The sequence below is a fragment of the Lepeophtheirus salmonis genome, chromosome 1, assembly GCF_016086655.4.
Source record: "Lepeophtheirus salmonis chromosome 1, UVic_Lsal_1.4, whole genome shotgun sequence".
Taxonomy (NCBI): Eukaryota; Metazoa; Arthropoda; class Copepoda; order Siphonostomatoida; family Caligidae; genus Lepeophtheirus; species Lepeophtheirus salmonis.
Genome location: NC_052131.2, coordinates 33,011,206 through 33,025,904, shown reverse-complemented (window position 1 = coordinate 33,025,904; position 14,699 = coordinate 33,011,206). Strand labels below are relative to the sequence as shown.

General features: G+C 33.0%; 5 protein-coding genes across 6 annotated transcripts; 3 read left to right on the top strand and 2 right to left on the bottom strand.

The window, feature by feature from the left end:
* The first annotated feature begins 1,953 nt into the window (after window positions 1-1,953).
* On the top strand, window positions 1,954-2,915 carry LOC121124866 (transmembrane reductase CYB561D2). Its single transcript, XM_040720069.2, has one exon. The coding sequence runs from the start codon at window positions 2,107-2,109 to the stop codon at window positions 2,806-2,808; it is 702 nt and encodes a 233-aa protein (XP_040576003.1). The 5' UTR covers window positions 1,954-2,106; the 3' UTR covers window positions 2,809-2,915.
* A 1-nt stretch (window position 2,916) lies between these two features.
* LOC121124855 (high mobility group protein 20A) lies at window positions 2,917-4,175 on the bottom strand. Its single transcript, XM_040720060.2, has 2 exons — window positions 3,827-4,175; window positions 2,917-3,703 (listed from the first exon to the last, which is right to left on the bottom strand). Exons 1-2 carry the CDS (start codon window positions 4,040-4,042, stop codon window positions 3,038-3,040), a joined length of 882 nt encoding a protein of 293 aa, XP_040575994.1. The 5' UTR covers window positions 4,043-4,175; the 3' UTR covers window positions 2,917-3,037.
* A 3,257-nt stretch (window positions 4,176-7,432) lies between these two features.
* Window positions 7,433-9,487, bottom strand: Sas10 (UTP3 small subunit processome component Sas10). Of its 2 annotated transcripts, XM_071891320.1 has the most exons (4): window positions 9,433-9,487; window positions 8,731-9,378; window positions 8,194-8,662; window positions 7,433-8,127 (listed from the first exon to the last, which is right to left on the bottom strand). In XM_071891320.1, the coding sequence occupies exons 2-4, from the start codon at window positions 8,933-8,935 to the stop codon at window positions 7,524-7,526; spliced, it is 1,278 nt and encodes a 425-aa protein (XP_071747421.1). In that variant the 5' UTR covers window positions 8,936-9,378; window positions 9,433-9,487; the 3' UTR covers window positions 7,433-7,523. The 2 variants fall into 2 exon arrangements, with proteins under 2 accessions (XP_071747421.1, XP_040575976.1); XM_040720042.2 differs by having other exon boundaries at window positions 8,731-9,470.
* Window positions 9,488-9,571: 84 nt separating this feature from the next.
* LOC121124875 (peptidyl-prolyl cis-trans isomerase NIMA-interacting 1-like) lies at window positions 9,572-10,461 on the top strand. Its single transcript, XM_040720077.2, has one exon. It carries the CDS (start codon window positions 9,684-9,686, stop codon window positions 10,143-10,145), a length of 462 nt encoding a protein of 153 aa, XP_040576011.1. The 5' UTR covers window positions 9,572-9,683; the 3' UTR covers window positions 10,146-10,461.
* Window positions 10,462-11,909: 1,448 nt separating this feature from the next.
* Window positions 11,910-14,512, top strand: LOC121124845 (uncharacterized). The gene is made up of 3 exons (XM_040720051.2): window positions 11,910-13,153; window positions 13,209-13,589; window positions 13,644-14,512. Exons 1-3 carry the CDS (start codon window positions 12,963-12,965, stop codon window positions 14,248-14,250), a joined length of 1,179 nt encoding a protein of 392 aa, XP_040575985.1. The 5' UTR covers window positions 11,910-12,962; the 3' UTR covers window positions 14,251-14,512.
* Window positions 14,513-14,699: the final 187 nt, after the last annotated feature.

Here is a 14,699-nt window from a genome sequence, read left to right as displayed (position 1 = left end):
ACTTCGAGATGTTTTTTTTTAAATAATTAACAGATACGCAAATAAATAATTAAGGAATTTTTCTCATTCACAAGAAAACATTTTCATTATTTATTTATAACCTCTATACTTTTTTTCATCAAAAAATAAGTTTTTTTGAAAAACTACTACTAAGACTGTGAGGAATTATGGAGGTAGACTTTTTAATAATAATTCATATTTTAATGGGTGTAAATATTATATATTTTGTGTACAAGTTACGATTTCTACGTTTCACAATGGTTTATTTAAATACAACATCCGTCATTTAAATATTATCAAATGCTAACTGATGTTTTCATTTTATTTTATCAATTAATATTCGATATTAATTATTTATAAACGAATAATATGCACGAAAAGAAAAAGTTAAAAAAAAAATCTTCGTAATCAAAAAATTAATTTTTTTGAATAATTTTCCAAAAATTCATAGCTATTCACAAAAAAATCAATTTTTTCGGAAAAAAATTCTAATATTAATTTTATTGAAAAAAAAAAAATCCATTGTTATCCATAAATTTTTTTTGGGAAAAAATGCACAGCTATTCACAAAAATTTAAGTTTTTTGGAAAAAAATTTCAAATATTAAATTTTTTGCTTTGCTGCATTATTTGCCAGACTGAAAAGATACCTTGAAAAAAAATTAGCTTTATTTTCGCGTAAATTTTTTTCCTCCTAGCAGATAAAATAGCAAAAGTTCCTTAATTTGTAGGGGAGGGGGTTAAGCCTCTACAACCCATTGCCTGCGGACGCCTCTATCTAAGGATTATACAATTATTGCATATATCCCCATCACAAGGAAGGAGCGTCCGAAGGATTATACTTATGTGGGGGGAGGGGGGGGGCTTAGTTTAGTATTTTGTTTTGTTTAATTTAAATTTTTGCTCCAGAGTATAATTTCATCGAATGACCTTAGCAATTTTTTTCTCATAATAATTTATTCTACCACATCAATAATTTTGTGGTTTTCATATCTATAATTTTCTAGCTCTCCCCCTGCGGTCTTAATTCTTACTTAAACCTTTACTGCCCGACGTAACGAATTCGGTACTTTAATTAAAATACATTTAAAGGTAACAATAAAAGTCAATTGTACCCAATGATCATCTCAATCAGTTAATTACAAATCTATTTAATAAATGCTTGTAACTACCAATAAATTTAATTACGAGTTCGGACTTGTTCAGTTGTTGATGTAAGATATATATTGGATGAACTATTCTAAACAAAATCGTTTTAACATCTTACAGCGGGTTCAGTTGAGTTAAAACTACCAAAAAGTAAAAAAAATTAGAACACTAAATATATATTTTACATTCCTGGCGTACAGAGCTGGGAACATAACATTTTTCAAAAAAATAATTTATTTTTAAAATCCTGGTGTATCATCAAAACATTAAAATAATTTAAAAATATATCAAATCTATGATAAAAAGGAATAAAGGTAACGTTTCTCTGTGCCATTGTTGTTTGGATAGTAAATAAGGGTTCATATTATTAAATAATTATTGGTTATAAATTGTACAATTTGCTTATACAAGATACAACATGTACAAAATTGTAACTAGTACAATACATTTATGCAATATAATATATGTTTAATATCATAATATGTAATATTTAAATAGGCTATATAATAATAAATAAACAACTTATTTGCTTGAAGAAGTTACAACTGGATATTAATATTATAATAATTAATAACTCGTACAATTTTTATTCTCGCACGCTTAAAAATGCGCGCATTTTAACATCTCAATAAATAAGTTAAAAGAAGAGAAATTTTTTCTCTTTGTGTGTATGTTTTTTTTTTTTACTTCCAAGTTCCACTGCTTAATTCTGTCTTCGATCTGTGTATTACTCTACTATTGCCTATTGAATACCTTCCTTCCCCAAGCCTCCTGCTCGGTCCTCACTTTCTTTTTTGATAACTAAATAGTAAATGCAATGATTATTTGAAATTTACAAACACTACCTTAGAAAAAAACAACACATAATTGTTTCTTATTTTCTCCCTTACCATCATCAAAAACCGCTAGATTTAACATTATACTAGTACTGAAATACGTTTTCAAATATAGAAGAACCATGGTTGTACATCTCCTCTGCGTACTTCTCACGGGTTTCTACATTTATCTATCACCTCCAGGAACGGATTTATTTTCCTGGCATCCTGCTTGTATGATTATTGCCTTCGGACTCTTATCACTCCAGGCCATACTCATATTTTCGCCGATTTCTTCCCTCACTCCCAATTCACCCAGAGGAGATAAAGTTCAACTGCATTGGATATTTCAGTGTTTTGGGCTCTTTGCACTCATTGCAGGGTTTACCTCTGTTTTCCTTAACAAGGAAATCAATTCCCGTAAACACTTTACGACATGGCATGGAAGATTTGGACTTGCGACACTAATAGGATTCATCACTATCTTTATTGGAGGGGTAGTAGCTAACTATTCCATCAACTTTAGATCTTACATCAAGCCAGTCAAATTAAAGATGTATCATGCCACCAGTGGAATGATTGTCTTCTTCTTCGCCATGAGTACGCTCTATTTAGCTACCTACTCCAATTATTTTTCAAATAGAGTTAAGACAGCTTGGATCGCCAGGGGTGCAGGATTTGCTCCAATTATTCTTGGAATTTGCATTGCAAGGCAAGTGACTCAGTCTTATTTGCCGCGGATCCTTACACCCAGAGAAAGTGAAATTGACTCTAAGAACAAGCGTGTGGAAGAAAAAATTAAAAACAAATTAGAAAAGAAGACTGTCAGTCAAAGGGGATTATAAAAAGGACTGCTGGATCATCCCAATGTGATGTCAATTTATACTTAATAGTTTATATACATATTATAATTACCTATTGGTACAAATAAATAATGTTTATGGAGTCTCAACCTCTTTTAATTTTTTTATTCGTCAAAAAATAGATGAGATCATACAAACACATATAAAATAAAATTCTCAAAACATATAATTACATATCTACAGTCATTGTAAAAAAATAATTAATTAATTATCATTGGGAATTGTGGCAGCTATTATTAACATTCACAGAGCTTAGGGATGAGATATCAATTTTCGAAGCTACATCCGATATTTTAGGTAATAGGTCCTCGTATTCCTCAGAGGATACAACATGAAAGAGCTCCTTAACATAGTCATCCAAATTATCCTCTGTAATGGAACCATCATGCTTTTTCAGAGCAAGTCCTTGAAAGTTGATAAGGAAAAGGTCTCTAAGACTTTGGAAGTGAATTTCAAGTGCCTGATTCTCAGACTGTAGAGAAACACTTTCTCTCTCGAGGCGCCGAATACCAGAGTGTAAATTATCAACATGTCTTTCAAGAACGGAATTTCGTTCCTGAACCTCAGCTGTTGACTTTTTGAGCGCTCTAAGCTCTGATTCACGAGCTTTGTTCACTTCTAAAAATTCTTGCGTGAAAATGGGGACATCAAATCCCCCTCCTGAAGGACAGGGAACGATGGAAGAGACGGGTTCTTGGGGTAGAGGTAAAGGAAGAGGATGTTGTGGAATAGACTGTGAGGAAGAAGATTCGATCTTAGCACTCTCTGCTTTTCGTTTATCTGCTAGGTAATTTTTATAGGCATCGGATTTTCGAAAGGCTGCTAATTCATTCGTGTATCTCTCTTTGTCTTTTTCGGCCTTTTCCGTAAATGGACTCTGAAAATGAACATATTTTGAATTTAATAATTATTTATTAAATATTAAAGCAAGGATATTTGATAAATTATAACATTACATATTACACAACAATAAAAAGGTCAAAAGTAAAGTGGAATGTACCTTTTCTTCCGCTGACATACGCGCCCATTCAGAAGCTAATTTTTTAGATAGCTCGGCAAAGGAACACTCTGGATATTCTTTACGAAGTTTCTCACGCCTTTCATTAGCAAAGTGCACGTAACCACTTAGAGGCTGTTTGGGGGCACCTGGAACCTTGGGGGTTCTTTTTTGCCCTTTTGGACGACCACGAATTTTATTTTCTTCCGTTCCTTCCATAATCGAGAACCCGATGGATGGAAGCACACAATCTGAATCACTTAGTGTAGAGTTTAGTCTTTAGAAACTAAAAAGGGTGATTTGTACTTGAGAGTAGGTGCGCGCACGACTACTGTCTAGCTGGAAAATCAATACAACTAAGTAAGCAAGTGACGTCATAAACTTACCATGTTTTGTTTATGTCTTGTTATTAATAAATCAAAGTGTGCATACAATACCTTTCGGCCAAAATTAAAATATATAGCTGAAGGTAGCAGAACGAACATTGCATTCATGAATTGAACAATTAATTACTTCAGGATAATTCTGTCAGATGAATTTGCCCTGGTATTTTTAGTTACAGTAGTGACATACCTTCCCCTTTTCCCCAGCACTTCTTTTATAAATTCATGAAATATCCAGGTTTTATACGTGGGATAAATTGCATACTCAGTAGCTAGATGTTAAAAAACAACTTAGAATATAAGTAAAATAAAAAAATTAATCAATAAAAATATCCAAATTTCTAAGAAAAAAATCAACATTTAATTAACTTTAGTATATTTAACTTATCTGGCCTTGTGGTAATCTTTTTAGAAATACAAATAACCTTTAATTTCCATGGAAAACAAACAGTTTCTTATACTCAATCAAGGAAATCTATAGTTAGTTATAGAATTCCTTGACTTAATTTAAAAAAAATCCCTTATTGAATTAATGCAACCCATCTTAAAAATTATTCCAACATATTTTATATAAAGTAATCTAATGATACATAGTTTATAAAGTAAACTACCGAAAAATTGTCAAAAGGAGTCAGATGAAAAAACTGCTAAAGGACCAATTTTAATGATAACAAGGGGTTATTGATGCCAATATTGCGTGAATAAAAATTGAATAATTCTATTGAGTTTTTTAACTATTTATAATATTTTATTATTTGGAATATTCTTTCATATATAATATGTACGTTACAACAAAACATGGAAAAAGTTTTAAAATAAAATAATCTATTTTAATTATATATATATATGATTTGAATTTAAATTGTTGAATTCGAAGCCAGGATTTTATATTAGAAATCCAATCTCTAGAAATTATACTAATCAGATTCTAGGAATCCAATTTTAGCTCTCAGCCTCTAAAATAATAAGTCAACATAAAAAAACTAATTAAAACTAGATCTAACAATAAATTATTCGTAATTAATGGTTTAAGATAATATTGTTAATTTTATGATCTTGGCTCCGAACCCACCTATTTGAACTTTGCGATTCCAAACCCATTCGACTCCGTGTACAAATAGATTCGACTCAAATAGATTTATGAACTAATTACAAATTTGATTGAAAGATGAACCAAGGAATAATATTTCATATTAATAAATTATTTGAAAGAAATTTGCTACGGGCGAAAAAATCAGTCTAAATATATATTTTAATAGATTAATATTCTTTTACTTCAATATTAAAATTTTGATGATTTGGGGGAGATACATGCCACGTCACTTAGTTATAAATAAAGAAGAGAAAATGATGCATTGAAGAAGAAATTAAATTGTACATATAGAACCAGCCATTTAATTTTTTCCTTAAAATATTATTTGACCCATCGTCCATCGATAAGGTTGCGCAGTAGCTAATTCGAATTTAACCAACACTGAAGCAGGGTAATAAGCTGAAAAATCGACAGCTTGGAACAAAATACGAAATACATGTATATGTGGGTACGATTGACTTTCTCTCGTAGTTCCCGGTCTCTCGCATTGATGAACTACTAAAACAGTAATATCCCTCTTCATTTTTCCTTTGCGACGTACCATTTTCAATTATATTCTATAGTTCTGCAAATTCATGCCCAGATGTTTTCGGCTTCTGCAACCGCTATTTCGAATTTCCGATTCTGTCAAATTGATATTGTCACTTCACGTGAAGAGGAGGAAGAAGAGAAAAAAAGACTGGTTAATTTTTGTAGTGAAGGTTGCAACTGTTTAGTCTTAGGTAAAGAGACTCCTTGTTTCAAATTGTTTACGATGGAAGAAATGTCTCATCGTCGGAATCAATGTTTAGGCATGTCTTCTAAGATTCACGTAGCTTTCGTGATGAGTCATTTCGCCTCACTGGAGTTAGAGGATAAAACTAACAATAAATTCGTTATAGGTGACAAGGACGTTTGTATACTTACCTTTTCTTTCCTCTTGAGGATGTCAAAATCAAAAATAGAGTAAATATATACTCATTATTTAACAAATGGATTTACGGAAATAAAACAAAGCACTGAAGAAGAGACAGCTGCTTACGACGAATTAAAGAGAGAGGATAACTTCAGAATCAGACACAAATCTTGAACCTTCGCATGCTCCAACAATGGTTGCTCATCAACATCAGATGAAAACAGCAAGGAAAAGATGTTTAACATGTAAAGGGTGTCTTTTATATTATAAATTTCTAAGAAAGGAGGAAAGGAAGTGCTATTGGTGTAAATATTGTACGAAAAAATATTTAAAAAAAGGATGCTCAAAATTTACATGTTTAAAAAATTAACCCCTTAATGATTTAACTATTTACAGTTTAATAAAGGGATATGTATTGAAAACACATATCGGTACTGCAGATGTATCTCTTTATTTTAAATGAATTATAAACCAATATAAATGTGTTAAAATGAGTGGAATAAATATTAAATTAATCTTTCTATAAATCAAGAATACTTGAATTTCACTTCGTTAATTCAATGTTTGAGTAACTCCGATGTGCATATAAGGTGTGTAAGGGAAGTGGGGCTTCTAAAACCGGCACAATGAGTAATGATACATATTTTCTAGGAGTAACTCGAGGGGCATTCTGAAGCGCTTTCACTTACATCCTGATAAGAATACATAGTTCCATTAACTACTAAAAATATAAAGTTTAATCAGTCAGGAGCACTGATAGGTTAATTAATAACTAGGATGGGGTATAATGGTAATATATATCAATTATTTAATAGCTGTATAGTATATCAGAGGTATTCAACTTTTTCCACGTGATTTGCACGTTAGCGTTCCAAATAGATCGAGGGCTGCATGTTTTAGTAATAAATACAATTTATGATTAATAAAAGTGCACAATTCTCAATGCAAGTTGATCTAAGGGCCACAGGTTTACGCCTCCTTTATATACATATTTCCATTACTATAGCTAATATGTGCACTCTCATCGTACCAAATACGGCCCTGGGATTAGTAATTTATTGATTAAAAGTGAGATGAAATATCTTCATTATTAACTTCACTTAATTGGTTAACGTCCTTCATAACTTTTGCACTGATGATCTGAGAGAAAAGAAATTAATGAAATATAGGCACTATATCGTGAGATTATGATGCAGCCACTATGCATCTTTACGAGAGTGAATTATCTTAGCTTCATGTCAACATCACACATTTATTCTAATGGATAACATAATATGTAATATAAAAATGAAAAACGGGTAAAATGGACCCAAGAAAACATCGATGCACTTAAGCCAATTTAATTCCTTTTTTGACTCTCGCATTGATTCCAGAAATTTCTCCAGAATATTTCTTAACTTCCGTTCTAACAGTCCGGACCTGACCCTTTCTCCGCACTTTCGCTTTTTCAAACTTAACTCTGTGCTTAACTCTCGGATTTCTTTGGAGTTTGCTTCGTTTAGGAGTAAGACCCTTATTTTTGGCTATTTTATAATTAATAGCCCTTCTACCTTCTTCTTCGTATTCCTCATCCAAGTCCTCAATAGGTAAATCATTTTCATTGAGATCTAACTTTTCTTCAATAGACACAGGCACAACCTTTTTGGTCATAACAGTATCCTCCAGTATCCTTAATTTTTTTCTTGGCTTCATAATCGGCTTAGAAGATGTACTCTCATGATTCTTATTACTAATGAGATCCTGAATGGTAGTATTCTCACTTTTGAGTCCATTTACGACCGATTTGACTTCCTTCATGATTTCTTTTTCCAAAGGGATCAAATCGTCCAAGAGTTTTTTATATTGAACTAAACGGCCTGAGAGTGAATAATGGGACTTTAACTGCACTCTTCTAGATTTGAAAATGAGATATGAATAGATATTGACACAGTAGCTGCAAATAAATTAATTTTATGAAGTTGTTATTCGATATAAAATATAACAATATCTATTAAATTACTTGATAATCAAATCAAACTTTGTTTTAATCAATCTCGCGGCTAAGCCCTTTGCAGGAATAGAACCGTTTTCCATTAATTTAATTGCAGGATATAAAAAATCCTTTGCTTCCTTTAACTTCTCTTTAAAATCCTGTGTTATGCTACGAAATTCTGGCGATTCTTGATGAAATAACTCTGTTTTCTCCTTGTCAGACATATTACCAAGATCGGCTTTAATCTTTGTCTCATCATTTTGAGTCAGTGACGGAATATTGGCGATATTGGGAATAAACATATCTGCGAAATCATCTTCATCCAGTTTTTGCAATTGTTTGAGCTGCATCATTTGACTTTCCTTCACCTCAGTCACATCAAAATCCTCATCGCCTTCATCCTCATCCTCGCCAGGGTCCTTAGAAACAAGATTTCCTCCATAAAAATTATTTTTGTTCCTACCCCAGGATCGAGTGGTATCATATTCATCCTCGTCTACACAATACAATGGCATATAATTAATATTAGTACATAAGGACACACTTTCAATATGGAATACAAACCTGACTCATCTTCCATTTCCACATCAGAGTCACTGAGTTCAACAGATGGAAGGGAGGATTTTTTCCTTTTTTTAGGGAGAATAAAGTCATTTTGATTGTATGCTGAAGATAGATCCAAGTCCAGTTTTTCATCATCGTCCGAATAGGTTTCTACAACCGATTCCAATTTTTTGCGAGGAGTCCGATTTGATCCTTTCTTCTTCATTATATTCCGCTTTCGAGTAAATTTATGCCAATAAATAGAATTAGTTTATGTCTTTTAGAACAACGTGGATTTGTTTTCAAAATATGCTAATTTATAGCTGTTGACGTGACATCATATTAATAACAATAATAAGGAAAAAGATGGGTAAATGCTGATGATGCAATTATGAACTCACGGCCTAGCTAACTAACAGTTTGCTCACTCTCACAAGCCACGCCCCCAAGGTGACTATATAAAAAGTGTGTCGATAAGAAATTTCTTTGCTTTTGTTTATAATTGTACTGATTATTTTGATGACATCACAGTGGAGTCAATTTAGGAGGAAATTTATATTTACAAAGCTAATTTCATTAATACATCATATAATAGTATTTTATTTTCTTATCAGACAATTCTATTATTGTAACTTTTTAACCCTCCAACGATTATGGTACTCAAATTAACTAAAAAAAGAGATTAAAAGCAAGGTAACTTGAAATACATGTATTTCAAGATACCTTAATAGTAGCTAATAAGTAATAACACTTATAACACTGAACTTGGCTCCACTGTGACGTCATCAAAAAAAGTTGTCAGCTAACTTCAAGTTACCTTACGCTACCCAATCGAAGCTAACAAGCTGCTCTGCCTTACTTCCATATTCCCCTTTCTCTCCACAAAACCTCGCTTTCGATTTTAAGTTCTCTTTTTCCTTATCGGTGTTGCCACACTTGTAAGTTGTTAGCGAATTTGCTTATTTCCGTGCATAATGTCCGATCTACCTCCTGGATGGGAAGAACGTGTCTCCCGATCCACTGGTCAAAAGTACTATATGAATAAATTCACAAAGGAGTCCCAATGGGAAGTTCCCACGGAGCCGGCAGATGATGGAGAAGAAAAAGTTCAGGTCTCACATTTGCTTGTGAAGCACAAAGACTCGAGGCGTCCTTCATCATGGAGGGAAAATAATATCACCAGAACCAAAGAGGAAGCCTTAGAAATCTTACTAGGCTATGCAGAAAAGATCAAATCTGGAACTGAGACTTTTGAGTCCTTAGCCACCAAATATTCTGATTGCTCTTCAGCCGTACGAGGAGGGGATTTGGGATTGTTTGGAAAGAATAAAATGCAAAAACCTTTTGAGGAGGCTGCTTTTGCTTTGAAGCTTGGAGATATGAGTGAGCCTGTTTACACAGAATCAGGTATCCACTTGATTCTCAAAACTAAGTAAAATAAATCATAGATAGACAATGGACCTCATTCCTCACTACTTATATATCTTTGTGTTTTAATGATGTATTAGATATAATTAATAGATTTGTTTCTCCTCTCTCTCTCAACTAATATAATAATTATCAGATAGTGTTAAGAAAAACCATTAATTCTTTTGATTTAGATCTCACCACTTTCGACAGAACTTTTCATTGTATCATGATAATGATTATAGCTTTTAGAGTCATATAACCCTTTTTATATATATGTATATATATATATATTGTGTTGGACTTCGAAAAAAATTCCTTACGAATAAAGTTGCGTACTACTTACCTATACGTTCAATTGAGTCATTTCTATAGATTTTATTACATTTATTAATATTAGATCTTATCTAATTGAATGAAGATTTTAATGACTAATGCATAAAATTTATATTTTGGGATTATATAGTTTTATAGTAATATCGTTCAAAGCAAATTACCTAGAACTAAAGGTATTAAGTGCAGTTCTCTGCTAATTTCAAATAAGGATAATTGCAACAGTAATGTTCCATATGATTTGAACCCAGATGCTCTATAGAACATAATGAATGTTGTTTGTACATTAACTAACACCATCTTAATTCACATACAATTATTGGTGGAAATCCTGGCGCATATCCCCTCTTAATTTGCAACACAAACGATAAAGCGGCAATATTATGCACCTAATAGCTCAAGATAAAATAGAAGTCTTATTTTTATTAAAAACAGACAAAATATTTTAGCATTTTATTAAGAACATTTGACTCATTTTTGTATTTGATACAAAAATCACTATACTAAAGACGTTTTATGAAACCTTTAATAGTTTTATTCAACTTTAGACGCTCGACCATATCTTTAGAGTTAATGAACCAATTAATAACTTGAAAATGTCATGACTTTTCAAACCCATTTATTGTTTTAATGCTGTTAGTTTAAAAAAAAAAATCTTGAATAAGTAACCTACCGGTACAATATCGTGCCGTAATCACGGTTTTTTATGGGGGGGAGAGGGCTGGTTGGAGGGACTTAACAAATCGGCAATAGTTACAACTACTGAAGAAATTATTGGGGTCCAGGTCGCCCTGCCCTCTGGTTATTACGACACTTGTGTAGAGAAAATGAAATTTTGAATTTTCGCCCTTCTCCGTCACATGTCTTAAATTATTCTAAAAAATTAGTATTGGAAATTACTTCAAGCAACTTTTTGAAGGGTTATATTTCTGCAATACTTTATTTTATAGATAAAATTATAAACTTTTAGGAATCAATATGATTTTATCAAAAAAACTACGAATTTTGAACATAATCGGATTAACAATGAGCGAGTTATTTTTGTTAGAATGAAAGTGTCGATACGTTTCAGCGCCTTTCTTTGAAGATAAATTTGATGAGGATACAGTGTCATAATTACAGATTTTTTATTGGGTGGGGGATATGACTTGAGTAACTATTGATGCGGATGACTCACCATTAATAGGCCAATAATTACAACGACTGAAAAATTATTGGGGACTCAGACCCCCCCCCCCATTAATTAAGGCCCTGCATCTTGTAATAAAATTAGCTCATTCATTATGAGATTGGGGTTGTATTCTTTGAAATTTTGAACGTTTTTTTTACTTGCCTGGAATGATCCAGTTTCAAATTTCATTTCTGAGTATACATAAAATATAACGGACAAATTTAAGCTATACCGTAAAAAGTGCATCTTAACATAATGAAAGTGGGTTTTGCTCACTTTCATCTAGGTAGGGATAATAACTGAGGACAGAGCCTGTTTTACTTTGAGAGGACCTGAGTAAAAAAGAAATTGAGCAAGGCTCTTGTTTTTAAATTTGAATCTTATTTTTGCAGAAAATAGAAGCTATTTAAGTCCGGTCCTACCTATTACAAGGCTCAATAGGGAACGGATTGCATAGGGTTCAAATTTTAATCGGGGTTGGGATAATAACTGAGGCTAGAGCATTTTTGGAGAAGAAATACCTATATCATTTGTATCAAATAGCCTTATTTTTAGAGGACATTTATTACTAAAGATTACATATTTTTTGGAAATAAAATATGAGGCCTATTACCGAAGACATAGGTTGTAGTGGCCTAGTGCTGGCCCTGCACACTTTGTCCCCTCCTATTACAATGGGCATGTCGATTATGAGATCTAAAAGGAACTTAAGCCATGAATTAAGTTTTATTAAATATATCAAGGTTAATACAAATGTATTTCAATTAACCTTGAAATATATTAGTCATTTGAATTTGAGGTGCAATCGGATTTGGGAATGGCCTTTCAGGGGCGTCCGCAAGATTATATTTCGGGGGGCTTGGTTTTTTTTTCTACAGCATAATTTGATAGAATGACCCTTTTTTAGAAAATAAATCCATAAAAAAATCTTTTTTACTGTAACCTTTAAAAAAAAGGCATCATAATTTTTTTTATAAAAGAAATCCTTATTGATTTGGGGGAAGGGCCACAGCCCCTCCAGCCTCCCGCCCCTGCCTTTATTGTATTTAAGAGTACATTATATTATTATTTATTAATATTATGATCTTCATCAGATTCGAAATCTATTCTGTGACATGGATTCTAGTTGAGCAGTAGCATACCTAATCCATTCGTATTCCACATTTGACAATTGCATGTGAATGAAGAGAGGGCCGGCAAGTGGATTTTAATAAATAATATGTTATAAGAAAAAATGAGATTAACTTGTCTTGAATTATTAAATATTCACGTCATCATTTTTTATCACTTGCTCAGCTTCTCGAAAAGGAATTATATATTGCCTGTTGAATCTTCATAAACCATGAAAATGAAGGAAGAAATAACGGAGGAACTCAAAGTTTTTTCAAACGAAGAATCTGAAGTAATGGACTTGTTTGTGGGTAATTTAAGTTTATATACGACAGAGTTCAAGCTTCAAACCTATTTCTCCACATTTGGCACTCTTACGTCTGTCAAAATTTGCACTCATCCCGAAAACGGAAAGAATAAAAGGTGAGGAATTGATGCCAAAGTTGATGCTAATACATCAATCCCTTTGCTCACCTAGATTTGGATTCCTCAACTTTGAAAGTGCAGATGTTATTTCAAAAATCCTGAATTATCCCCGTCATGAAATAGATGGAAAAATCCTAGAGATTCGTTATGCCTCCAAGAATATGCTGAATAAACGAAAAAACAGTGTAGTGAAGGCAAAGAGTCCAGAGAATGAGGAAGTGAATCCTCGCATCGAAACATCGAATAAAGCCAAGATATTTGTGGGAGGAGTAAGTCAAAACGCCAAAGTGGATGATTTAAGATCCTATTTCTCTTCCTTTGGACCAGTTCAAAATGTTACACTCCTCCCAGATCACATTACGGGTCGTCACAGGGGTTTTGGATTCGTTACCTTTGAGAATGAATCTACTGCTGAAGTTGTTTGTTCGTCAAGGTAGGTTTTCTATCCTCCAACAAATCCAATGAGGATTCATTTTATTTTTCGCAGGTATCATACGATCAAGATGAAGAAAGTTGAATGTAAGAAAGCATCTGTGAGCAGAGCAACCAAGTCGTATTCTGATACTAAGAAACCCCTTTTGGAGCCTCCGATTGCTCCCCCTCCCACACGACTATTTCCCATGATAGATCCAAATAATAAAAGCCCAGGACTTCTAGGTGAACATCCTTGGCAAGCCTTAACTAACACTGGGACAGGTGGCCTTCTTTTGAATCCCTACGCACTCTATCCTTCTCCATTCCCCTTCACTCCTGTCTATATAGATCCCTGTATGTCTTTGGGCTCGCCACACCATCCTCCAACCCTTCAACTCCCAAGTTCTTCTGTAAGCTCCTACAAAGTCCTTAATCATCGTGTGCTCTCTGATTCCTCTCTTCGCTACTCACCCTACACGCTTCAAGGCAGGATTCATTCAAGTCAAGAGAGCTCACCATATTCTCCCTCTGCATTTATGTCACCAGCAGGACATCATGGAACTGGAGGCTACCAACAGCCACTCCTACTTTCAAGTCTTCCTACTAACACGGACGACTCAGTAATTAAACAGTCTGAGTATCATCATTGGGGCCCTTTTGTTCCCTCTCGAAAGATATAAAAATATGGGTATGTATTCTATTCTTTTCGTTAAGAGAATGCAACAAAATTTGGGTGAAGGGAGCTTAACAATAATTAAGCGACCGAGTTTAGCAATGCTGCTTAAAGTTTCTTTCATAGTCTGTTTTTTTTTGTGTCCGCAATTAATTTTTTTGTATGTGTGTAGTTATAAGGAATTGTTAATACTTTCAATCTCCCTCTACTTCTAATCTATTATATAGTTCCTATTTGATGAAAATTATAATAAATATCTTGTAATTTGGTATCTGCATTTCTTTTTAAAGCGATTTTTGCAAGGATTGTATGTAATCAGGAAGGTCATATTTTAAGTTAGTTCATAGTGCATCCTGAAACATAATACGTATTTGATGTAAATGAGAGGTACCTAGTCTAGTAATATATAGGAGGAAACGCCTTTAAAGACACGTAGAAGAGTTCATTCTCGAGAAT